Source organism: Echinops telfairi, unplaced genomic scaffold, assembly GCF_000313985.2.
Source record: "Echinops telfairi isolate 266 unplaced genomic scaffold, ASM31398v2 ScPeMD7_4;HRSCAF=17, whole genome shotgun sequence".
In the NCBI taxonomy this organism is placed as follows: Eukaryota; Metazoa; Chordata; class Mammalia; order Afrosoricida; family Tenrecidae; genus Echinops; species Echinops telfairi.
The window spans coordinates 24,212,202-24,236,203 of record NW_022103900.1 but is presented as its reverse complement, the minus strand read 5'-3'; the positions used below and the strand labels follow the sequence as shown (position 1 = coordinate 24,236,203).

General features: G+C 40.6%; 1 protein-coding gene across 2 annotated transcripts in view; it reads right to left on the bottom strand.

Moving 5' to 3' along the window:
- Window positions 1–24,002, bottom strand: part of CACNB4 (calcium voltage-gated channel auxiliary subunit beta 4) — a 299,786-nt gene continuing 275,784 nt past the window's right edge. For both annotated transcript variants that reach the window (XM_004703821.3, XM_004703822.2), the window contains 2 exons: window positions 8,671–8,856; window positions 1–6,634 (listed from right to left, as the gene is read on the bottom strand). In XM_004703821.3, the coding sequence (XP_004703878.1) occupies window positions 6,374–6,634; window positions 8,671–8,856 (447 nt within the window). In that variant the 3' untranslated portion in view covers window positions 1–6,373. The remainder of the gene's footprint in view (window positions 6,635–8,670; window positions 8,857–24,002) is intronic.

The window sequence follows — 24,002 nt, the reverse complement described above, 5'->3', positions numbered from 1 at the left end:
TTTGAGTGGGTTTTTCCATTTATTATATAAAAGAAAAAATTAATGCAATTGGTTTGTACACATTTAAATTCCATAAAACAAATCCATAGAAATTTGGCTATTATATGCATGCACTCTGCATTTTCTTTGCTAAATGTTTTTGTTCACAAAAATAACAACACGCTTTTTCTTTTAAAGCCACTAAAGCAGAAGAACAAAACATGCAGCACTGTACACATTTGCATAGTATATTTTACCCAGCATGCCTTGTAGAATGCTACACATACCTATATAAGAAAAATAAAAGAGACAAATGATCAAAACAAATAAAATTTAAAGGAAGGAAAATAATTCTTTGACAAAGGCAAAGTTTTTTGTTATTTGCCACATTTTAGCCTGAGATATAAACAGCTCTCAGGATAGTAGGGACTTTTTTTTTTTTTTTACATCATCTTGACATATTTACTTGTAGTATATTTTGTATCAAGTTTGCCTAATTTTTATTCCCTCCCACCACCCTCTCAGGAATAAAAAGTAGCCAAAGACTAAAAGTTTTAAATTATGTTGCAATATCATATTCAGTATAAATTACGGAATCCCTAAAGGCTATTTCATTGATCAGCTTTATTGATCACTCTGATTTTAGGCTGTGAAAATATAAAACATTTCAAACATGTCCACAGTTTAGAAAAGCCCTACTTATAAGCTCACCTGCTGTTACTGTTCGTAGCTGCTATTGAAGGAGAAGAAATAAGAACAGTAAATATAGTATGAGTCTTGTCACAAAATAAAATTTAATAAATTTTTCTTTATGGAAGGGAATAAAATAAAATATATCACATCCACAAACTGCAAGGCTGTGAAATAAATTGCTGGAGAAGTATCAAGCAGCAAGTTAAAAAGATGGTAGATGAAATAACTCTGATAAAACTTAGAATTAAATCTATATACTTTTAAAAAATACAACTGCCAAATTTAACAGTGGATTTTATTGTTAAGTTTGTGCTATAACAAATGTGCTTCTTTCTCCTCAGTCTATTTTCATATTATTGGCAAAATATATTTATATAATTTTGTACTGTACAATATATGTTTTTGCTACATTATTCTTCTACTGCTAATGTAGATTAGAAGTGACAACATAGATTTATTTTGGCAATAAAATGCTTTCATTTTAATAACGTCCCAGAAAATATTTGTAAGGCATATGAAAAATAGTATGCAATAATATAGCATTAATGATCCTGCATCTCTAATACATCCCTTATGCATACAGAATTCACGCTGATTTTTCAGTTAAAAGTGGGTCAAAGAGGCATGCATGTAGGGCAGAGTGGTCCCTACAAAAATATTGACATAATCATTCATTGAGAAATGTAAGCGCTCAAAACATAACCAAGAAGACTTACAAAGCAGTGAAAAACTAGAGGTCACTTTGGATTTTTATATAGTCTCATTTTAACCCCTCAGAATCTTCAAATAGTAAATTATCGGTGTATTCCCCAAAGCACTCTTATTCACGAGTAACATTTTTCTACCATCTTTCTGCACACGTTTTATATACATCAAACAAAACAATGATGAAACATTTCATATGTGACTATGACCCCTCAAAACTCATTGCTTTTCACTTTTAAAAATGTTGCTTTTATTTGTACATTTGTACATTGTACATTTTTCCCAACAAGTGGGAGGTACAGCCCTTACTTAGTCAATTTGACAACATTTCATATTCTTCCCCTACGGTCCCTCAACTACATGAAACATGTGGGATTAAGTCATCCTCAAGAACCTAGAGATAAGTCCTCTAAAGGCATATTTCATTTGAGAAAGACTGTTTTATTCAAAGAAAAAATCTTTAAAAAGTAATTCTTGAATTCTGACCATACAAGCCAATTTTACTTTGACAAACTTGACTGCTGATGTCAGTTGTTTAAAAAAGATTTCTTTTTCTGCCAGCCTGATAACTATTGTATTGACTGGTTTGGTCATAATGCTCATTCAGGAGAGGGCTGTTCTTGGCCCTATCAGTACAGGCAGAGTAGTAAGTTTTTGTATTAACAATATTTCAAGGTACAGGAACTAACAAAACAAACTTTATTACATCATTTCCTATAAAATTTTCATTCACATCATCAACCAAGGGTGAGTTTTATAAAACAAAAGCAGCATGCAGCATTGTTATGAAGGACAAAGGCAGACAATAAAAAGAATAATGGGTACTCGTGTGTTTATTTGAAACATTTATATGAACTCTGTTCTAATGACCTGGAGACCAAGATAATATCCATTTTACAGTAAATGCTCAAGGTGCTCCCAAGAGAAATCGACAAATCTAGAATTGTCAACCAGCTGCATGTAAACAGCACATCTCTGGATACACTGTCTTTTGGACTTAGAGCCAGATATTATGACAAGTGGCACACCAAAGGAATGTCGCTCGCAGTTCATTTTGTTCCCTATGATGACTGATGTATTAAATGAACTTTGTCTCATGATAAACTGCGAACTCATTTAAAGAAAATGCCACAAAGAAAGGAAAGGGTGACCAGTATTTTAGAAACGGTTTAAAATCTAAAGGGAAGATACCTTAGCTTTGCAGCAGGGTTAGCAAGTATAGTAAATTAAAAATTCGATCATTATTTATCGTTAAGTGTTTTTCCCTTTAAAGACAGACTGTCTTCTCTAGAGAAGAGGTAGTACAAATACCAATACATAGAGCACTTTCTGTAGTGGTAATACATTATTCCATTTGTTAAAATGACAAAATGAAAGTGTGTTACTAACAAAATACACTAGCATTCAAAGAGTTTGCCTAGAGACATTCTTAACTGACAGAAGCTGGGTCTCAACAACTTTTTGTGATATGTTCATTTAAAGACTTTAAATTTGCAAACCACCATTTGGCATGATTTCCCTTCTCTCTCCTTTTCAATGCCCCTAGCTCCTCATATTAATGTTAAGGCCCTCCACATGAAAGACAAGTTCAAGTATGCAGGAATGAGAAGAGGCTAACATTCCAAAATACATTTGCAAACAACAATAACAATTAAATTAAATAACATATCAACTTAAGGGGAACAAATAATTTTCTCAGAATTTTTTTGATATTTTGAAAAATGCATTTCATTGAGGATTAAATGCAATGAACCATATCACATATATAAGTCACATATTTAAGATTCTTGTTAGGAAAGATCCATCTACTTTGTTAACAGTTTCAACTTTCCAACAGAACTGCAAAAAGGTAATAGAGAGTCATCAAGTCATTGATAAACATTTCTAAGTGATTTTTTTTAACATATTGGAGTGAACAAGACAGCATTATTGATTGTATTGGAATCACATTATAATCATTAGAGTTAACATTGGGGGATCAGCAAACTGCAGCTTTTTGCTCCATGATTATTACATTTCTGTATTATCATGAGTCCACATTATTACAAATGATTTGACTGAAATTGTAAGATGATAATATATGGTCTATGCTATGAGTTAAAATAGTTATAAAATATTTGAAGATTTGTTTTCCCTGCTTCTTATCATTTGCTATTTTAAAATCAATTAAAAAAGAACTATCTGTGGAATATATATTTTTCCAAAGGTGCTATGGTGTGTTTGGCAAAAATAAAATTTTTCATTTAGTATCTATCTGTATTTTACTATCATTTCCAGCTACACGAGAAACTCTGACTTAAACAGAAAAGGAAGATGCAGCTCTCTCTCTCATTTGGAGAAGGTAAACTTATTTCAAAAGGCAGGGGAAAGAAAGCATATGCCAAATTAGAGTGAAAATTTAAATCTATCCCTCCAGAAAATATACATTATACCCTTTCCAAAACTGTTAGCTTTTGAGAAAGACTATAAAGCAAAATTAAGTATGGAGAGTTGATGGTTAAGTGGTAGATTGGCTTTATGCACAGATATTGAATGAGCCTCCATCTCTTGCTCAGCATAACATGGAAAACTTCGAAAAAAAGACTTTGAGAGGCCTTTGAAAACAAGCGACTTTTTATAACTTTGAAAGATGATAATCTTGTTAACTAGGAAATATATGCAAATGCTGTTGCAGCTACCTGCCATAAAATGTAAATATCTTAAAGTAGTTAAATGACCAGATTGCTAATGCTACTACAGAAAAAAGCCGAACAGCTGTCTAGTCTAAATTTATACACCTTGGTGCACTCTTTGCAATTAAATACTTTAATGCGCACAAACAAGAAACCAGTAAAGCATATAGAAAAATGTTTTTGGCTAATGTTTTCTCTCTCATGCAAATATGTGCTGTACACATAATAAATAGTTTTGTTTGCTGGAAAATGCTTTTCTGTGCTCTAACAAAGTGTTCAGTAATGGCAGGTTATATGTTTATTAAAGTGCCTAATGGATACAGCTCCATGAAACGTCTCAACGGGGATTTCTGTGAGCTTCGTGAGATGACAAGACTCTCACAAGCCAGTATCACAGGTTAACTTTTCAACATGTACTGAGCCCACATTTCTTAATTGTATGAAATGTTTGAGATGACTTATAATTATTGCATCCTCACTATCAGCTAAGCAGGTTCAAAATGGGGTACAAGCCATGACTATGAGGAAAGGGCATGTGGTGAGGTCATGAATATGGTTCAAGATATGAGTCTCTTATGAAGAATATGGCATTTACTTTCAGAAGAATTATTTCACTGGTGCATGCTTGAGAGCCTAATTATTGAAAGGCTGGGGGAAGGGGGGCTGGATAATATAAAACTATTGTTCTCATAAAATAGGCTTCATGACATGAACCAGTAGAAAAGGATCTTTATGGCCCATGTTTTGGGAATTTTAGAAAATGCATGCATTGTGGAGTTTTAGAAACAAGAATCTTTTCTTAAAGAGATTTGTTGACTGTATAAAAAGGTCAATTTCAATAATTTCTTGGGCCATCGTGAATCTAGGTTTCCTTGATTTATGACATAAAGTATCCAATTTCATAACTGTGGCCACTGGGGAACAAACTATGAAGACTGAATGGGTGAAGAGGAGCACTTATTACATATAAGGCAACTCAACTCCAAATTCTTTACAATGCACTGCATTAAAAATGCTCCAATTTAGTGAACCAGAATATTTCCAAATCTGGGAGTTTCTGTTTTGTTTTGACATTTTTATTGCTAGCTCTTAAATTCTGATCCTTTTGTTTTAAAAATTTCAGTGAATCATTTTGGATCAACAGAGCTTTCAATATCAAAATTGAACATGTCTATGTAAAACAAAAAAAATCCTTGGTGCGATTACAAAGAATTCATGAAGGGCTGGAACGTTCCGATATTCGAAGGCAGAGCTGGGTGAAGCAAGGGCAAGGTGCTCAATTGTGCTGGCCGGATGTTTGTGGTGAAGTGGGTTAGGTGACTTCCCTTCTGTAGTCGCTTAGCTTTGCACTAAGGAGGGTCTGTGTCACACCCCGACGACCCGCCTTCAGATCTCTGGATGTATGTAGTTGTGCTCAGACGGAGGGACAAAGTGGGGAAACAACACCCTATGTTCCACTTCGTAAGACCAGGTAAGCCTGACATTTCATCGACTCTTCTCTGATTGCTGGAAAAATTTTGAGTTTCATTGCCAACTTGAAACGGACTAACAGTAGTGACTACACAAAATGCAAAAATACCCCACCCTAAACCAAAACACTTTGAATGCAACAACTGTGCCGGGAGAAAAAGAAGAATATAAAAATCTGAGGAAACTATATAATTGCTGCATTAATTTGACTTTGTTTTGGGGTTTTTTGGCACTATCAATACATTAGTTGAGTCCGAAAAAGCCATTCTTGGCAACATCAACATATATTAAAATATACATTCCAACTTTAAGTGTCAATTTTGATTCCAACAAATAAATATCATAGTTGGTTTTGGCTTCTATTGGTGTTCTGATTTTCTTATTAATTACGTTGGTTGTTTGTTTTTTCTCTGGTTTTCCAATTGATTGTAACATGCTCAAGTAGACTTTCTAGTCAATTCACCCAAATTCCAACAGGAATTGGTTTATAAATTGGTTCCAACTGGAACTGGTCATTTGGAATTTCCAGCACGGGAAATTGTTTTATGTGTGCCTTGATCAGTACCCTAAATTACAAATCGATGTGTTTAAATCTAATGAAGAAAACAAAAGGTACTGCTATGTAAATGTTGCACTTAAAATATCTATGATTGGGCATCTAATATCCATCTAGGCAGAAGGGCATAATGCACATTTGATTGTGTTTTTGCCCCCTACTTAGCTTCAAATGACAGCAGCCCACAGCACAGTAAACACTGTGCTCTACCTGCCAAGTTAAGATGACTGGTTTATCCTAGCAGTGCGATGGCAAATTGTCAACTGATGGATATTTTTGTTTGTTTGTTTCTGCCGACTCAAAGCCTATGTCGGGAGTCATGGCTGTATCCCCCGGGTGAGCCTCGGTTCCTATGGGGTTTGTAAGTGTCCTGGTATGAGTCAGGGTAATCTTCTTCCACGAGAGGGTAATGATCTCGGCTGTGCTGGGAACTGGAAGACAAGCGGTTCCTACTCTTCTGCGCCCTTTCGTTGTGATAATTCTCATCAGAGGTCATTAAACTTCGTCTTTCAATAGGAGAGTTCTCTGTAGAGGGGTTGCTGCGCCTCACACGCTGACTCTGAAAACATCAGAGAGTTCATCGATTAAATGACAGCACCTGGATCCGGCATGACCGCGTAACTGCATGTGCAGCTGTGCGGCCTAGCTGGCTGACTTAGGAAATGTTGTGAAGTGGACCTCATACACCATCTGGATGCACAAACGGTCCTCTCAACGCCTGGCTGTGTTTACTTGGGACACAAAATGCAAAGATGCCAGAGTGCTGGTGGTTTATGAATTTAATTACACAGCATCACACTGCCTATGGTTCTACTTCCATTAAAAATATAGAATTGAAAATGAACTGTTGAAGAGAACTTCGTATATTGAGGGAGGTCTAATAATTCCACTTTATGGCCAAAAAAATGGTGCTTATTTTACTACAGGGAAATAAAATTCAGAATAGCACCTATGGCTCTATCCCTTTCTTCAACTTCTAATACATTTATAAATCTTGCTCCTTAACTAAAATGTCATGCAATAATAGCATCCAATAGGAACTAAAGTCCTCTAGTACAATTAATTGGGATTAATATCTTCAGAATCTTATTTCGTGGCTTGGGAATTATTATTGAAAACTTTTCTTCACATTATGGGAGAACACCTATCTTTTGCTGTGCCCACCTGCTTAGGTAGGTCACCTCAGTTAATGAGCTAGGCTCATCTCCTGATAAAACCAAGGGCTCAGGTGCGAATCCTCTAAGGGGCCTTTACGTTCACAAAGGAGGAAACGGATTGAACGGCTACAGGCCCTTAGTCTCAGCCCGGTGTCTACCAAATAAGGGTGAATGGGTACGAGGATACGTAGGTCACAGGATAAAGGGCATCATATTAACTATTAATGAAATTGGGAAAACCACCCTAGATGGTCTTCAAGATGTTGTACTCAGGAGTGTTGCGACTCATCACCCCAGGGCAACATTTTATCTCATTTCTGCGGACAGTGCTTTAGGCAGCCATAGCTTGGGTTACAATATCCATTTCAGGGCCAACTTGGACGAGTCAATGGAGGCATCACACTAAGTTCAGGATGTGAAGCAAGCCAAGAAATAGTCTGAGTGTATTCATATGTTCTGTATATTATAATAGGATACTCTTGCTGTTTATTTCCAGGCTTGTATCTGTTCACTTAGATGACCAGTTTTTTCTTCTTTTCTGCTTACAAAGATGTAATTTTCTAACAGGGTAATACAGTTATAATAACATTTCAGAGAGTGCCATTTATCTATCTCAGAGTTAACTCTACATGATCCACAATAATGACTATCATTAAAACAACACTGGTCATGGATGCGAGAGGGCTCAATTGACGACCTGTTCCTCAGTCAACTGGGGCTTTGGCCTCACTCCAACAGCTGTTTGATCAATGGTAAATAATAATTAATGTAGAAAGGCAAGATTCATTTGGTATCATATCTCTGGCTCCCCACATTTAGTTAGTTCTGAGCCAGCACTGGCACAGTGCAGCAGAGAACCTCCTCCTGGGTGCTGGCCCCAGTGTCTGTCTCTAAGGGGCTCTCGTCACAGCCTCTGACCACAGGGGCCCCCATGAGAGTTGCTGCGCAGCTGCAAGGACACCCAGACTTGTGGAGGGATCCGTCCCTGTCCCCTAACAGAGCAACTATATGTGTAGCATTCTGTCCTGTACACACCTGAGAGCAAGCTCGGAGCCTGTGGGGTAGGATTTAACTAAAATACCTTACCTCTCAGCTGGGATGTCTGTCTGGCCTTCCAGCCACAGCAGAACTCTTAGGAAGTGGTAAGCAGATTAACAGTTGGTCGAGTTCAGGTATTATGTTCCGAGCGGAGTTTAGGCCAAGCAACGATTCATTTGAAGAGGTAAATCACATTAGACTTTCCATTCTGCGGAAAGGGTCATGGTCTGGGGAACTTTGCCTAGGGTAGATCACGCTTAGACACCGTTTTGGGTTTTTAAGATAATGCCCAGTATGAGTCCTACTTCAGATTCTGGGCACTTCAGTGTCCATCTGAATCAAGTCATCTATGGAACCCGAAGACATGGTTGTAAAGCCCCAAGTAACAAAGTGGCAGTACCTGTAACCCGGAGATTGCTGTAGGATACGGTGAGAGTGCTGTCGAGCCTAGATTCCTTCCAAGCAGGGGGGTCATAGGGGTGCTACTGGTGGTGTGAGTAGCGCGCCAGTATGCCTCGAGGTACTCTCCCAGATGTTCGCACGCATCCTCAAGCTGATTCTCGTCCAAGATGACATCGAACATTTCCTGTAAACGACAAGAAAATCTATTTTGATCCATGTTAAACTCTAGACTATGAACCCTAACATTCGACTTAATCACCTTTCTGATACCTAAATCAACCCAACACCCAGTGGCTGTCCGGTTGACTTCCGATGCACAGAGATCCCGTGGGTCTGTCCTCCTGGGACTGTGCAGGTTGTAACCCTTTGGCAATGTCTAGGAGTCAAGTATATCATTTCTTGGCCTTTTGGCTATGAGTCAAGTACTTAAGTGTTCATCCCACCCAAAGACTCTCTGCTGATAGCCAGGAGCTCAAATTCTAGGGTATAGACTGACAGTTCCCAAAGCTACCAAACAGCCACAGAAAACCAACTCCCAGGCAAGGAGTCAATTCTGACTCCATTGACCCTGGAGGACAGAGTAGGACTGGCCCTGGGGGTTTCCGGAGCCATTGATCTTTGCGGGAGCAGAAAGCCTCAGCTTTCGGAGCCAGAGGCGGGTTTGAACTGCTGACTCTGTCAATAGCAGGCCAACTCATAACCCACTTTGACATCAGAGCATCTGCCAAGTAAACTGTTTTGCATCTGGGTTTGCATCTACGTTCTCTCACCTTTCCACCTCCGGACTGGTAGACTGACTGACTACGCACCAAGTTTTGCCAACAGAACCAGTGAAGGTGACCTTATTTGGAGGAGGGCTCTTTTCAGATGTAATTAAGGTAAGGATCTCAAGATGAGCTCATCCTGGATTAGGGTGGGCCATAAACCTTATAAAGAGAAGAGGAATTGTCCGGCCTCACGCTAAAGAATGCCTGGATTGACCAGATGGTGGAAGGGGCAACGGGGCAGAGTCTCTCCTGGAGACTCTGGAGGGCGCATGCCCTGTCAACGTCTGGCTTTCCGATTTCTAGCTCTTAAACTGAGAAAGCAAATGTCTGTTGTTTTCAAACTACTGAGTTTGTTCATTCTTACTAGGAGTAAGAAAGTGAGGAGAAACACTGTTTATCCCCATAACCAGTGCCAGTCTCAGAAACCCACAAGGCCAGTTTGACCCTGTCATACTGGGTCGCTGTGAGTCGGAACATTCGACGGCAGTGAGTTTTTTGGAGTTTGTTCCTTTGCTGTGGCAGCCCTAGGAAATGGAAACATCCATCCACCTGGTTTTCTTGTTTCCATTACCCACACCAGAACTTCCCAGCAGAACAGGGCTGCTCTGTCGGCACGGACACTGCTTCTTGCTGGATTTCAGAGGGACGACACCTGGCAGGGAGCGAGTAGGTGGTGGCTCATCCTGTCCCTGGTTCACAACAGGGAGAAAACTCTGTGTTTGCCTTCCCACCATGGAAATGATCTCTCCCTCAATATTTACTGCTGAAATGTTTTCATCACATCGGTCTCAATGGGGGATAAATGTGACCCTCATTTGGACAGCAGTTTGCAGGTCCTTGGAGTAGTGAAAAAATTCTCATTACCCAGGAAAAGGTTTGATGGGTGTCTGAGAAGACTCAGCCAGTTCAGCTCATGTTCTCACCACTCCACACACACACAAAAGAATGTCAGTATATTTTAGATGGTGTGTGTGTGTGTATATTCTATTCATGTATAAAACATTTACTTAGCATCTATTTTGGGCCAGGCATTGTGGGCTGGCCGTGGCAAGGAAAATAAACATCATCCCTCTTCTCAAGCAGCCTTGCGATTTAGTCAGACAGATGATTCCTGAAATCCCTAACAATTTATGTGACACTGAGCCAGTTCTCATTCAGAGTTGAAACTTACAGGTGCAGATTTTGAGGGAGGCTGGAGAGACGGGTGAAAGTTGAACTTAAGAGGGAGCAAGATAATTACCGAGGGGAAAGGCAAGGGAGGATTGTGGGTAATCGGAGTCACCAACAATGAGTCTGAGGAGAAAATGTTCTGAAATGGTGATGATTGCACAACTCTTTTTAATATGATTGAACAATTCAATGATATGACATGCAAAGTACTTATCAATAAAACTATTTTTTAATTTAAAAAAAGAGGGAGCAAGAACTATCAATAAGCTAATTAAAGCCTTCTTTGTATGAAGGAAAGAGGATAAATAAAACAGATAAAGAGAAGCTGATACATGGTGGAAGAAAGAGATGATGCGGCCCATGAAAAAAGGAAAATTGCTAGCAACCAGAACTTCAATTAATATATGTCCTTATAATAAATCACCTATTATCATTAACTCTCAATAGAGTTTCTGTCTTTTTCAGTCAAAAGCCCTCTTCCCTTTAATAACAGTGAGTACAAGAATGAAGAAAATGTTCTCACACTGATTGTGGTAATAACTGTACAACTCTTCTTGATGCTATTGAACTAATGAATGGTATGATATGTGGATTACATGCCAATAAAACAATTGTGGGGGATCCCTATCCCCCACTGTTATGGATCGAATTGTGGCAAGCCCCCTCTCCTCAAAATGGGTATGGAAATCTTACCCTTGTACTGGTGAATGTGATCCAGTTTAGAAATAAGCCCTTCTTTTGTTTTGTTAATGAGGCCATGTCAGAATAGAGTGCATCCTAAACCTAATCACTTCTGAGTTATGAAAAGAACCAAAGAGACACAGAGACACACACACAGGGGAAGACAGACACCAGACGGCTGCTGTCTATAAGCCACAGAGCACAAGGAAGGCAAGGGATACCGAGAGGGAAGGAATCTGCACAGCTGAACCCCGATTTGGACTTTCAGCCTGTGGAACTCTGAGAAAATAGATTTCTGTTCTTTGAAGTCACCCACTTGCAGCAGCTGTGTTACAACAGTGGCAGGTAACTAAGATACCCACTGTCGTAACCTTTCAATAATTACAAATACAGAAGCTGAGAAGTATTCATAATGGTCAGATATAAAAAGGGGCGTGGCAGTGTGTGAATCAAGACCAGCCTCATCCCAAAGAGCAGCCCCAAACTTAGATGATACAGGACGCAGAATGGGGCACAATGGAGACTCTCTGAGCCTCTGTTTGCAAACATTCCCCAAGAATTCCACAGTCTTTGTGAGTTGGAGTATGTTGTTCACATGCTAATTCTGTTGCAGTCAGGTGTCCTCCAGTCCGCTGCAAGCACAGCGACTCTGCACAACAGAAACACTGCGGTCCTGAGCCTGAGCCCACTGATGCAGCCGTGGGGTCAGCCCATCTTGTTGAGGGCCTTCCTCGCCTTCGCGGCCCCTCCGCTTTACCCAACATGATGTCCTTCTCCAGGGACTGCACACACTCAGCTAATTAATCTGTGGCAGCAACCTGCTGACATTTCTCAGCGAACAGGAGCAAAGGTGATTTCTACTGAAGACCTTGTGTTTTGCTGTGCAGAGTTAAAAAACGTTTCACTTATGCTAATTGAGTCATGATACTTGTATGTTCTCATTCTACCCCGTGGGTTGGATTGATCTCAGTAAGTCATCTTCTGGCTTTCATGCACTTCTAAATGGAAGAACCCACCAGTGTTACCTAGACCACAACAGCCAGGTGCTGACCACAACAGCTGGGATTGCAAAGCCCAAGTAAGCAATATCTACTGGTTTGAACAAGGTTTATATAGCCTTTGTGCTACGCATTTATATTATCAGTTTTTAGGCACAACTGCTCACACATTTAATTGCAAGAAATTTAAATAAGGTATTTCTTTGCCAACGAATATAATTAGTGTATACTCTTATCAGCATATGGCTATTTGCTTAAGCCTCGATCAATTCAAGGGAACTACACTTCTGCATTCCAACAAGACGACAGCTATATGATGGTAGATGATCTGAAATACCTTCTAGACTTTTAAAAGCACAGAGAAAAGAACATTTCAACTTCTGGATGAACACTGACATATGCGACTTTTTTTCAATGAGGAATAACTTCACAACCTGTACCTGCGAGTTCTTTTTTTTTTTTTTTTTAATGCTGTTTAGGAAATACAGTTGAGTAGACCAAAATGCTAGAGAGGGGTGGGGTGGGGGTAGAATCTTTAAATGAAATAGTCAAAGAGATGCAAGCCAATGAATCATGCAAACTAGCTTTATAATTTTTCATAACTTTAGAGGCTCAAAAATCTACTCAGTTCCCAAGCGTGCAACATGTGATGACCCCCAACATGAATATGGGAACAGAGAGCTAGCTTAACTGCAGAAGAAGGTGTTGATACAATCACAGCAGTGGGGACAACTGCTCTCACAAGGACATCATGCTCCTCGTGACAGCCCGTGGGAAAGGAATATGAGGAACACTGAGATGCTTTCAAGCAAACTGCCACAATGCACTCCTCTGATAGTCTATGATGGGATACTTTCTCCGGCCGAAGCAGGAAAAGTGATGTGGGTTCAAAAGTAAGGAAGCAGTAAGCACAAAAGTCAATATAAACCATTAGAAAATCAGGCAGTATAACATAGTCCACAAAGACAGTGCTCTACTTCCTCCTTTGGTGAATAGTGACTGAGGTCTTAGAAAAGATTGTGAGCAGGCATGGAAGGTTCAACTACTGGTCTTTTCCTGTTCTAAAGCTGATGGAGGGAGTGAAAGGCGCGTGGGGACATAGAACTCCAGCCTCTCTGGCCCTCAAACCAGCATCAGATGGTATCCAGCTACCACTGCTGACAGGGACCACAATGGAAGGTCCTGGGTAGAATGGGTGAAAATGTGGAACAAAATTCAAAATTGTAAAATAGACTAGGCTTATTGGTCTGATGGAGACTGGTGGAATCCGCAAGTCTACAGACCTTAGTATACTTCAAGTCTCAAACTGAACTCACCCCCATGGCTCAACTTCCATCCAAATTCCAGATAAGTCAAGTCTATATGGTGAACCAGAGAGGAATGTACTTAGAACAGTGGTTCTCAACCTTCCTAAGGCCTCGACCCTTTAATACAGTTCCTAATGTGTGGTGACCCCCAACCATGAAATTATTTTTGTTGCTACTTCATAACTGTAATTTTGCTACTGTTATTAATCATAATGTAAATATCTGATATGCAGGATGTATTTTCATTGTGACAAATTGAACATAATTAAACATAATTAAAGCATAGAGACTAATCACAAAACCATATGTAATTATATATTGTGAAATCTTCATGTGTTTTCCGAAGGTCTTTGGCGACCCCTGTGAAACAGTCGTCAAGGGGTCATGACCCACAGTTTGAGAACTGCTGACTTAGAACAATCAGCCACACCCTATCAAAGGCAATTCAGCATTTGCCTAGGAGTAAAGTTCAGAAGGCAGGACTGGATAAGAAAGAAAGAGGGGTCCCGGGGAGATGGGAAAAACAGGCAGGAAGGGAGAAGAGTGCTTTCACACTGCAGATTGCAATCAATGCCGTTCCCCCGGGCTTCCTCCAAGTGTACAGATTTGGGTTTCTCCAGCGCCTGAAGTGATGGAATGGAAGACCAACTTCATCTGCAAACCTTCACCCAAGTCACAAGAACAAAATTAAAGAGAATTTTAAGCCCCTTTTCTGTGTCTTTCAGGAAAATTAAAAATTAAAGTGGAGAGGACACAAATGCCCCTAGCTCATCCAGTGTGTCAGATAAGGAAAATGTCGGGGACATAATGGGGGAAAAGAAAAAAGCTGAGTAAAATGCACAGAACGACGATTTGCAGACTGTTTCCAAATTCTAAGTATTTAATTGCCCCGTTCTTCATTCACTGAGTAAAATGTCACAAACCACCTCAGTTATGGTGACCAACAGGCCTGGTTTGCCCAGAACTGTGCTAAAACTGGGGGTGGGGTGGGGGTGGTACCCACCAAACCAGCTGCCATCTGAGTCTGATTCTGGTTCATTGCAACGCTCATTGTGGGAAAGTAGACTACTCCACAAAATCTTCAATGGCTGATTTTTCGGAGAGGGGGCGCGGAATGGGGGGGAACTCATCCCTCCAAGTTTTGGGCCCGACCCATGCATTTGCATCACTCAGTGATATTCAAAATTGGGGAAGACCTGAGAAAATTAGAATGGTTGGTCTTCCTAATTTACATAGAAGATAAAGTGCTTTTCAGTTCCTATATCCGGGAGAGTAGCAAGTTCCACTTTTTCTTCTTCTAATGAAAATATAAGGGGGCTACAAAAAGTTTTTGGAAAAATCCCATGATCTTTTAATTCCATTTTTCCCCAGAATTTTTGAAGCCCAGTCATATACATAGAAAAACATAAAGTCATTCAATAATTTCTACACATACAGTTCAATGACTCTGGGTACAGTTTTCACATTTTACTACTCTCACTGTCTCTTCCCATATTGTTTTCCCAGCATAGATGGGGAAATCTCATTAAATCTAATGTGCACGTTCTAATAATTTTATCTAGGAAGTTGCTATTCAATATCTTTACTACATTTTTTTCTAAAATATAGAGATTAATTTTACAGGATTTAAAAAATTGTATTACTGAATATTTAATTTAAGCCTCCCAGGGGGCTTAAATAGATACACGCTGTCTGATGGACTATGTGTTGCTGTGGGTTGTATACAAACAAAGCCTTATGCGGACATCTTTCAGGTGCCTGTTTGTAAGCATAGAAAAGAAGTAACAGGATGAGAATACTTTAATTTCTTTACTATTGGGACAGAGAACATGAAACCAGCCATAAAAAGATAAAAATAAAAAGACTGGCAAATATAATTCAGTAAAACTAAAGCTGCTAAATGATATAATGCTATTAGGTGTTATTGAACTGACTTTCAAAAGACAACTGCTATAATCCAACAGGTTTTCATTGGCTGGTTTTGGAAGTATACCACCTGTGTCAGTATGGTAGACTAGAGAAACAAATCCATAGATACTCATATGTGTATAGGAAAGACCATTATATACAAGAGCAATAGAATATTGAGAAAACAGCCCAGCCCAGCCCAGATCAAGTTCATAAGCCCTATATTAGCCCATATGTCCCATATCAATCTATAAAGTCCTCTTCAGACCCATGCAGGAAGATCACAGGCAAGGGGGTGGGAAGTCTTATAGATCCAGTGGTGCTGTAAGCATATCAGCACTGGTAGGGGTCTCCATGTAGCTTCTCCAACTCAGGGCACTAGCATAGTTCCATGTGTCCTATCAGCTGCTATGTCTCCCAGGGAGTGAGCCGAGACAAAGAGTGTCTCCCGTCTCCAAGGAGGAAATAAAGGAGTTCCCAGAATCCTCAGGAGGAGGCCATGCCCACACAGAGGCCTCATTGGCTATATCCTGATTGACAATCTAGACTCCACCCCCATTGACACCAGATTATTTATCTACCACACCACCAGATCTTTCTTCCTACTCTGTCTTAGTCTGGAAGCTTCACTGACACCTGTTGAGCATCATGCAAGACTGCAATGGCATGCAGGTGGTGGCTGCAGTGAGAGACACTGGCCAGGAATGGAACCCAGGTCTCTTGCATGGAAGGTGAGAATGCTACCACCGGATCACCGTGGCGACATAATATGCACTGATAATTATAAAACAACCCATCTGTTCCTTTCATAGCAAAAGAGCATTCTTGATCTTTTTGAACCCTTTGAAGATCTAATTGCTTAACTGACTAGTCAAAAAGTGGGAGGAAACTAGACTGTTACATTAAAAGATTTTGGAAGACCTGGGGGATCACGTGGACATAAAGGGAAACCGGACAGCAGTTAACAACAGCAACAACAGTATCACGGCCCAAGCAGGTAGTTCCAGACAGTTTCCACCTTCTGAAGCTAAGCAATCAGCAATCTTGCCACTAAGCAGCGAAGGTATTGTGAGACTCTAACCCTACTTCGCTCCTCTCTTTCAGTAATCTACATGGCATTCATTATGACCCCACCGTCTCCTCCCTGTCCCTTCCGGCCTGCCATCCTTGGTGTCACCGTTTGTAGAAAAGGCACATTGTAGTTTTATTGGTATACACTTCACATATCATACAATTTAATCATTCATTCATATTAAGAAGAGTAGTACAATCATCACCACAGTCATTTTCATAACATTTCATAACATTGTTGTTCGCTCCACATTTCCCCCCAAACCAACCCCTGCTATGCCCCTAGTTAATGATTTTATTCATTTATTTCCATTTCCACAACGTCTGCTTGTATGATTCAGTGTCACTGATTAGACTCTTTATGCTGTACACCCACTATTGATATTCATTTCCAAATTTTCTATCACCATTGACATAAACTCAATGCCCCTATGTGACAACCCTTTCCCCTTCACCTAAGGTAACCATTGGTCAGGTTTGGTTTCTTTTTTTTTTTCCTCATGGTTTTCTTGATATAGTGCTCACATATTGTATGACATATTTCCATGGTTAAATTGCTTTTTAAATGAGTTGTGTAATCACAATCAGTTCTAGTGCTCTCCCACCACATTCATCGATTTCTCCCCAAATCCCCTCACCCTCCCTATCTCCCAACCCCCACCTCTCACCCCTCATCCTTTATAAATCCTTGCACCAGTTATTATCGCTAAGCATCTACTTCCGTGCTTCGCAAACTGGGAAACCCAACAGAAACAATGAAAAACAGAAACAAAATAAAGTGTTAAGGATAAAATTCTTAACATTTTATTGTGAATTGAGAGAAGGTATATAGAGAAAATCTATCCAAGTGATTCATACACATTTTATTTCATCTCATTGATTTCAATCCCCAGATGTAACATCCCTTATCCCACTCCCTCCGGGGGGCCCCTGCTTCCATTCCTCCTTTCCCTGCCCTGTGGAACTCTGTCCTTGTGTAAACGCTGTCCCATTGACCTCCAATGGCTGATTGTTCTAAGGTGTGTGTATCGCCCCAGTGTTATTGTTCCCGTATAGACCTGCCTCCTCTGGCTGAAAATGGAGCCATGGGTATGAGTTCAGTGTTCAAACTTGAAGGGTGACATAGGGCTATCTAGAGTTTGGGCAGTTCTACCAGTCTCCATCTGACCATTACACGAGTTATCTTTTCATAATTTTGAGTTTTATTCCACATTTTACTTCCACCCTACCCAGTACTTTGTAATGTAGCTTAGTGTTTTGTTACATTCGCATTCATCTGATGCTTTAATTCATGGAGCATTGGAGGTAGTGAATCTTTCTCTCTCTCCAAGTCGGGAGCCTGAGGATCCTTGGTACAGGAGTAGTTCGCTTTGCACTGAGAGAAATTAGATTCAAGGTGGCCTTGTTTCATGAAGGATGCATCCCAAGTTGGTCACCCTCTTTTTGAAAAACAGTTATAGATAGAAACTATAACATCACTCAGAAGCTCCGTCATAGCAAATGTACCAACAGGGAGTGCACTTCAAAGAGGTGAATAAAGGCACACCGTTCTAAATAATTTATGGAAAATTACTAGATAAGGGCAGTGGAAAATTACTACTGTCAATGCAATATGATCAGGGATACTGAACACTGCCATTAACGCTAGAGTTCTTGTGTTTACTAGAATAAGTCTGAGCCCAGTCAGCAAAGGGTGACAGGAGAGAACTACTCTAGTTACTATGTTAGAGGTTTGCAAGACTTTATAGAGGAGATGAATTCCTCTTTTGTAGAGAGAGCAATCATTGTCCTTTTACTTTCTCTCTCTCTCTCTCTCCAGCTCAAAGAGCCTTCAGGTCAGTTTTTGGTAACAGAAGCCAGCTTGTAACTAAGTAGGATTAAAGATTCCATTTCATGTGTATATTCCATTGTCTATCTGCCCTTCTCACCATGCATTATAGAGCTCTCTTTACCATGTAACTGAGGCAACTTGAACTTCGCCTTCTTAAAAGGAACTATTTTCAAATTCCCTGAAGAGGAAAAGTGTATCAATACCTGGCAAAAGCATGCGGATGTATATTAAGTACAAAGTCAGGCAGGTTGCAGATTGCATTAAAAAAAAAAGATATTGAGCTGATGGCACTACTTTCATAGGCTCCTTTTTTGGTTGCTTCTTCCCATCGTTTCCTCAAGACTGGGCAAAAAGATGTAGCTCGTCCTTCCAGAGGTGAGCTGTCTGTGGCAGGCCACGTGCTCTTTGACACCCCTTTCATCGAGATGAAGGGTTGTGTCCCCTCTCTGTGGATCTGGGGAGCTGCCGTGCAACCTTTGATTAATGAATGTGGTCGAAATAATGCTGTATCCATACCAGGGACTTAAGAGACCGGGGCACATTCTATGAGCTGTGGGAGCCACCACTTTGGAACTATGCATCCTTTGTTGCAGGAAAGCTCATGGACAGTCCCCGAGACTACTTGGTGAGGGTGAGGAGCCTGGTTGTGCCCAACCTGCCAGCTGATCACCACTGAGTTTCATGAAGTCACTAACTTTTGATGTAGTTTTTTACACGGTTATAGAAAACTAGAACATTGCCCTAGAACAGGGTAGCAACTTTGACTTCCTGCTGCTTCTGTAAACTAGTCTGACTGGAATACAGCAACTGGAGATTCGAGTCTACTCAGAGGAGGCACCTTGGAAGAAAGGCCTGGCAATCTGCTCCTAAAAAGGCAGCCACGGACACCCAGTGGAGCACAGTTCTACTGTGACACACATGAAGTCACCATGAGTTGGCACTGACTTGATGACAACTGGTAATAGCTGATTTGAGGCTAAAAAGGTCAAGTTGCATAGCTGCAAAGGACACTACGTTCCCGACAAAACCTAAAATATGTACTACCTGGTCCTTCACTCCGGAGAAAGACGAGGCTTTCTGCCGTAAAGATTGACCGCCTCAGACACTCTACCGAGGGGGTCCTGTGCGTCAGCATCGACTTGCTAGCAGTGAGTTCGTTTGGGTTTGGGTACGTCAATGAAAAAACTTACTGAGCCCTCTTCCTAGGAAGTCTTAGCGGGAACTCACAATGCCATTTCTAGGAGAAGATGGGTGACCTACCTGATGCTGGGTCCCATCTAAAGTCTTGCCAGACGGGAGAAAGACCTCAGGCTGACTCTGCCCAAAGTGTCTGACCTTTGAAGAGCTGGCTCCTTCATTTGTAAATGAGGCGTTTGGACTGGCTCAGTCTTTCCCTAGGATTGTTCCATGAAACACTAGTCTCCAGGGATGCTCCGTGGAAAAATGTTTCCGCAGTCAAAATCTAGGGGAAGGATTGTGTACTATCTGGCCTATTGTAGATGTAAAATTCACGCTTGCATAGTAAAGGTCTGGTGGTAAACAAGCCAAGCAGTCTACCAATAAGCTTTGTCTCAAAAACTTTCAGTGCTAGGGCTCTTCCTACAACACTTGATGGCATTGCTTTTGACTCATTACAAAGGACAAAGGTATTCCAGGAAACAGCACAACAGGTGCTCTTTAAGCAAGGGATGTAAGGACTCAGGACGCTTTTTCAGTCAATATTCCCTGAATCCACGATGCATTCTTCTGACTAAAGTGCTAACAGTTTTTTAGAGCTGTTTTAAACTCCCCTTTAATTTCTTAGCAACGTTAGACTGCTAGTGTAACTTGCTGACTTTTCAGATCCAAGACCCAGAGGCCAATTAAGCAAGTGGTGGATTCTGCCAACGGAACTAAAATGGTATGGGTATCACAAAACTTTTGGGTGGCAATTACAGAGCTGGTCTTACGGTAAAGCAGGGACAAATGACAAGAGCCATTTCTAGAAAACTTCTAGATTTTACACTCCAAAGGTTTCTTCACCCATGTCAACCTAGAGCGTGCAGTTCCTCTTGGCACGACCAGTGCTACTCAGATCATATCAAACAAGCAGGCTTAGTACTACAAACAGAGTTTAGAAAATATTGAATATAAGGTGACCTTGCTTATCTGAACTGCCTGTTTAAAATTCCAGGTTACCTAATCAATTATATAGAGCAAGAAAGTGTTTATCCTGATGAGCTGATGATAGGGCCAGGCTGTCTTCCTAGCATATGGGAGGTTGCGTCCTACTGTACACAGCTCAGAGTCTTATTTGCCATTGAATATGTACATATCTTTTCTTGGATTCAGTTATTTCAGCTGTAACAGAATAATTATTGAATATAAGGTGACCTTGTATTGAAAAACCACTCACTTTTCAACCCTCTCAGCAGTGAAAATATCTCAGTGTCAATAACCTAACAGCCAAACCCACTGCCGTCAAGTCAATTCCAACTCACAGCAACCCTATATTTTCTGGTGCTTATTAGGAACAAAGAGCTGTTAATAAATTCATTCTCACAGAGAGACCAAAATTAAAAAGAAGACAAGTTCAGTTCATTTAAAACACATATTAAGCCTTCACTCTCGGGGAGTTAATTACTGAGCCCTCTTATAACGTGACTACCCCAAACTTATGAATGTATTCAGCCAAACCAGTGGTCCTCAACAGGGAGCAATTTTGTCCCTAGGGGACACTGGCAATGTCTAGAGATATTTTGGTTTGTTACAGTTGGAGGTGGTAGGGCTATTCTGGGTTCAGGATGCTGCTATACATCCTGCAATACACAAGATGCTCCCCCACCCCCCAACAAAGAATTACCCATCATAAAGCATTAAGAGTGCTAAGCTGGAGAAAGTCTGATCTAAACCACTCAACTCAGAGGTTTGAAAGGGACCTCAGATAACATGTCCGTCAGATTCCACCAGGAAAGAGCCCTTGTACAACACCTCTCCTATCTGCCTGTGGAGCCCACTCCATGCTACCCTGCGCCCAGCTGAAGGCATTTAGAGACCAAGCACTTACTAGAGAGCTGTCCTATTCATTTTGGCATCGAAGCAGACTTGTGAAATGTCTTCCTCCAACTGGGCCATTGATCACACTGTAAAATAAGATGGGTCTAAGCTTGCTCTTTCCAGGTGGCCGATGGATAGCTCACAGGAGCCCTGGGAGCTGCTAAACTCAAGGTCAGCAGTTCAAAGTCATCAGCCACTCTGAAGAGAGAGAGGAGGCTTGCTGTTTCCATAAAGAGTCACAGTCTTGGAAACCCACGTGGGACAATTTCACCCTGTCCTGTTGGGTTGCTATGAGTCAGAACCGACTCAATGGCAGTGAGTTACTGGAGTTTAGGAGAGACCCTGAGTGGGACAAACTGATAGGGGCTCAGACCCACTAGAGGTGCCTTGGAAGAAAGGGGTGAGATTTCCTTTCAAAGGGTCACTGCCATAAAACCCTATGGAGCAGTATACTCCACATATGCAGGGCTGCCGTGAGTCAGTAACGACTTGACAGCAACTGATATGGTTTTGGTTCACGGTTAATGGCCCATCAGTGATGGCTATGATAGAGTTCTCGCCTTTCCAGCAGAAGAAGTAAATTCAGTCCTCAGCCAAATGCACCTCAATTGCAGTCATCAATGGAGACCTGTAGGCTGCTATGGGGCTGAACAGACTTCAGGAGAGCTTCCAAATAAAGATGGCCTTAGAAGAAAGGCCTGGGAGTCTAGTTCTGAAAAAAAAAAATCAAGTCTGTGAAATCCCTTGGGTCACAGTGTTTCTTACCCATTGCACATGGGGGAAGTCATGAGTTAACTACCAACTTGATGGTAACTAACAACAACAACCTACTAACAATAACAACCTAGATCTAATCCCTCAAACTCCTGTGAAGACTCAAATGGATATAAATATCCTTATAACATTTTATTGAAAGTTAGAAATAATACTGAAGTTCCTGGTTATGGGTGCCTGGCCAATGAATGGTAATTTACTTCAACTGCAGCAAAGTGATGTATTATATGGTCAGGCAATGGGCAATGCACTCTGGTATATTTGCTCTGTGCTTCAGAAAGTTCTCAGAAAAATGGAATTAACAGATAACTTCTCACAGACTTTATGAAGCCCCCCCCACCACTTTTACATTTCATGTGTAAGTAGGCTTTATTAGTAGACGATGCAGCCATACACATCTTAACATGGCATTCCAGGTGTCTGACTATACAAACTGTAGACAGGTAACTAGGTATGTATGTTTGGGAGGTGACGTAGGGTTGGGAGGAGAGGAAACTTTGGCTTTGAAGTAAGATCGATCTAGATCTGAAGTCTAATCTGCAGGGTCACCCTAGAAAAATCACTTAACCTCTCTGTCTTAAGTTACCAAAACTATAAAATGCGGAGTCAGGAGATTCAGGTTGCCTACCTTCCTGGGGAACTATGAGGTTTAGAGATCGTCAGTATAAAGGATCTAGCACAGTGCATGGCATATAGTAAGCATCCAATAAGTTAATATATTATCATTCTTATTGTCTATACATATTTAATTCACTTATCCAATCAATATTTCTTGCCAACCTACAATGAGAGGGACCTGAGATCCAACAGTGAACAAGACAGTCCTAATTCCTAACAGAGCCTAAAAAGTCAGACATAACACTAGATCAAATGCACCCAGAAATTAAAACAGAAACTTTCGATCATTGCACATTACGGTCAAGCACTGTTCTAAGAGGTTCACCATATACTCCACCCCCATAAAGTTGATTCTTGTCTAAATTACAAAACCAGTTAGAGTGGATCTGAACCAGGCAGGGAGGCTTCCAAGTCTCTGCTTTTAACTGTTAGACTGTGTTGTTCCTCTAAACATCCGAAATGGATTATATGCTCCCACAAAACAAAAACAATCCTCACACAAGTATATAAAAAATTCTAGTGAGTCATATCAGTAAGGATGACATTATTCCCTGTAGAGAAGAGATATTGAGTTCAGCCATGCAAGTGGAGACACTAGCTACTGGTGACCCAGTGTGACCTGGCAGCAAGTGCCAGCTGCTTACTCTCATTTCCTGCTTTCTCACCCAGCAGCTGTTTTCTGGAAATGGCACTAGGAAAAAGGTTGCCATAATTTCGATTTTCACCTCACTTCAACTTGACCCCCTCTGCTGTATCCACAGTGTTCTAGCTCCAATAAATTCTCAACCTTTAACATCACACTACTCTATGCTTGAACTTTCTTATGGAAACATCAAAGGAAATTCAACCACGTAAGTTTTATTTTGTTCTTTTCTTCAAAGTGCCCTGTGGCTCGACCTAGTGGTTTGCCAAGCGGTTGAGAGGTAATCATGGTAGCAGTAAGGAGAGTGGGACAGCTCACTCTAATTTCTTATTAGATCATGGGCACTACCCAGGTCTGGATGCCCGAGCACAAGCCAGAACAATAGCAGAAGATTGTTCCAAGAGATGCTTTAGATTTTTTTAAATTGTCTTATTAGGGGCTCATACAACTCTTATCACAATCCATACATACATCAATTGTGTAAAGCACATTTGTACATTCATTGCCCTCATCATTCTCAAAACAT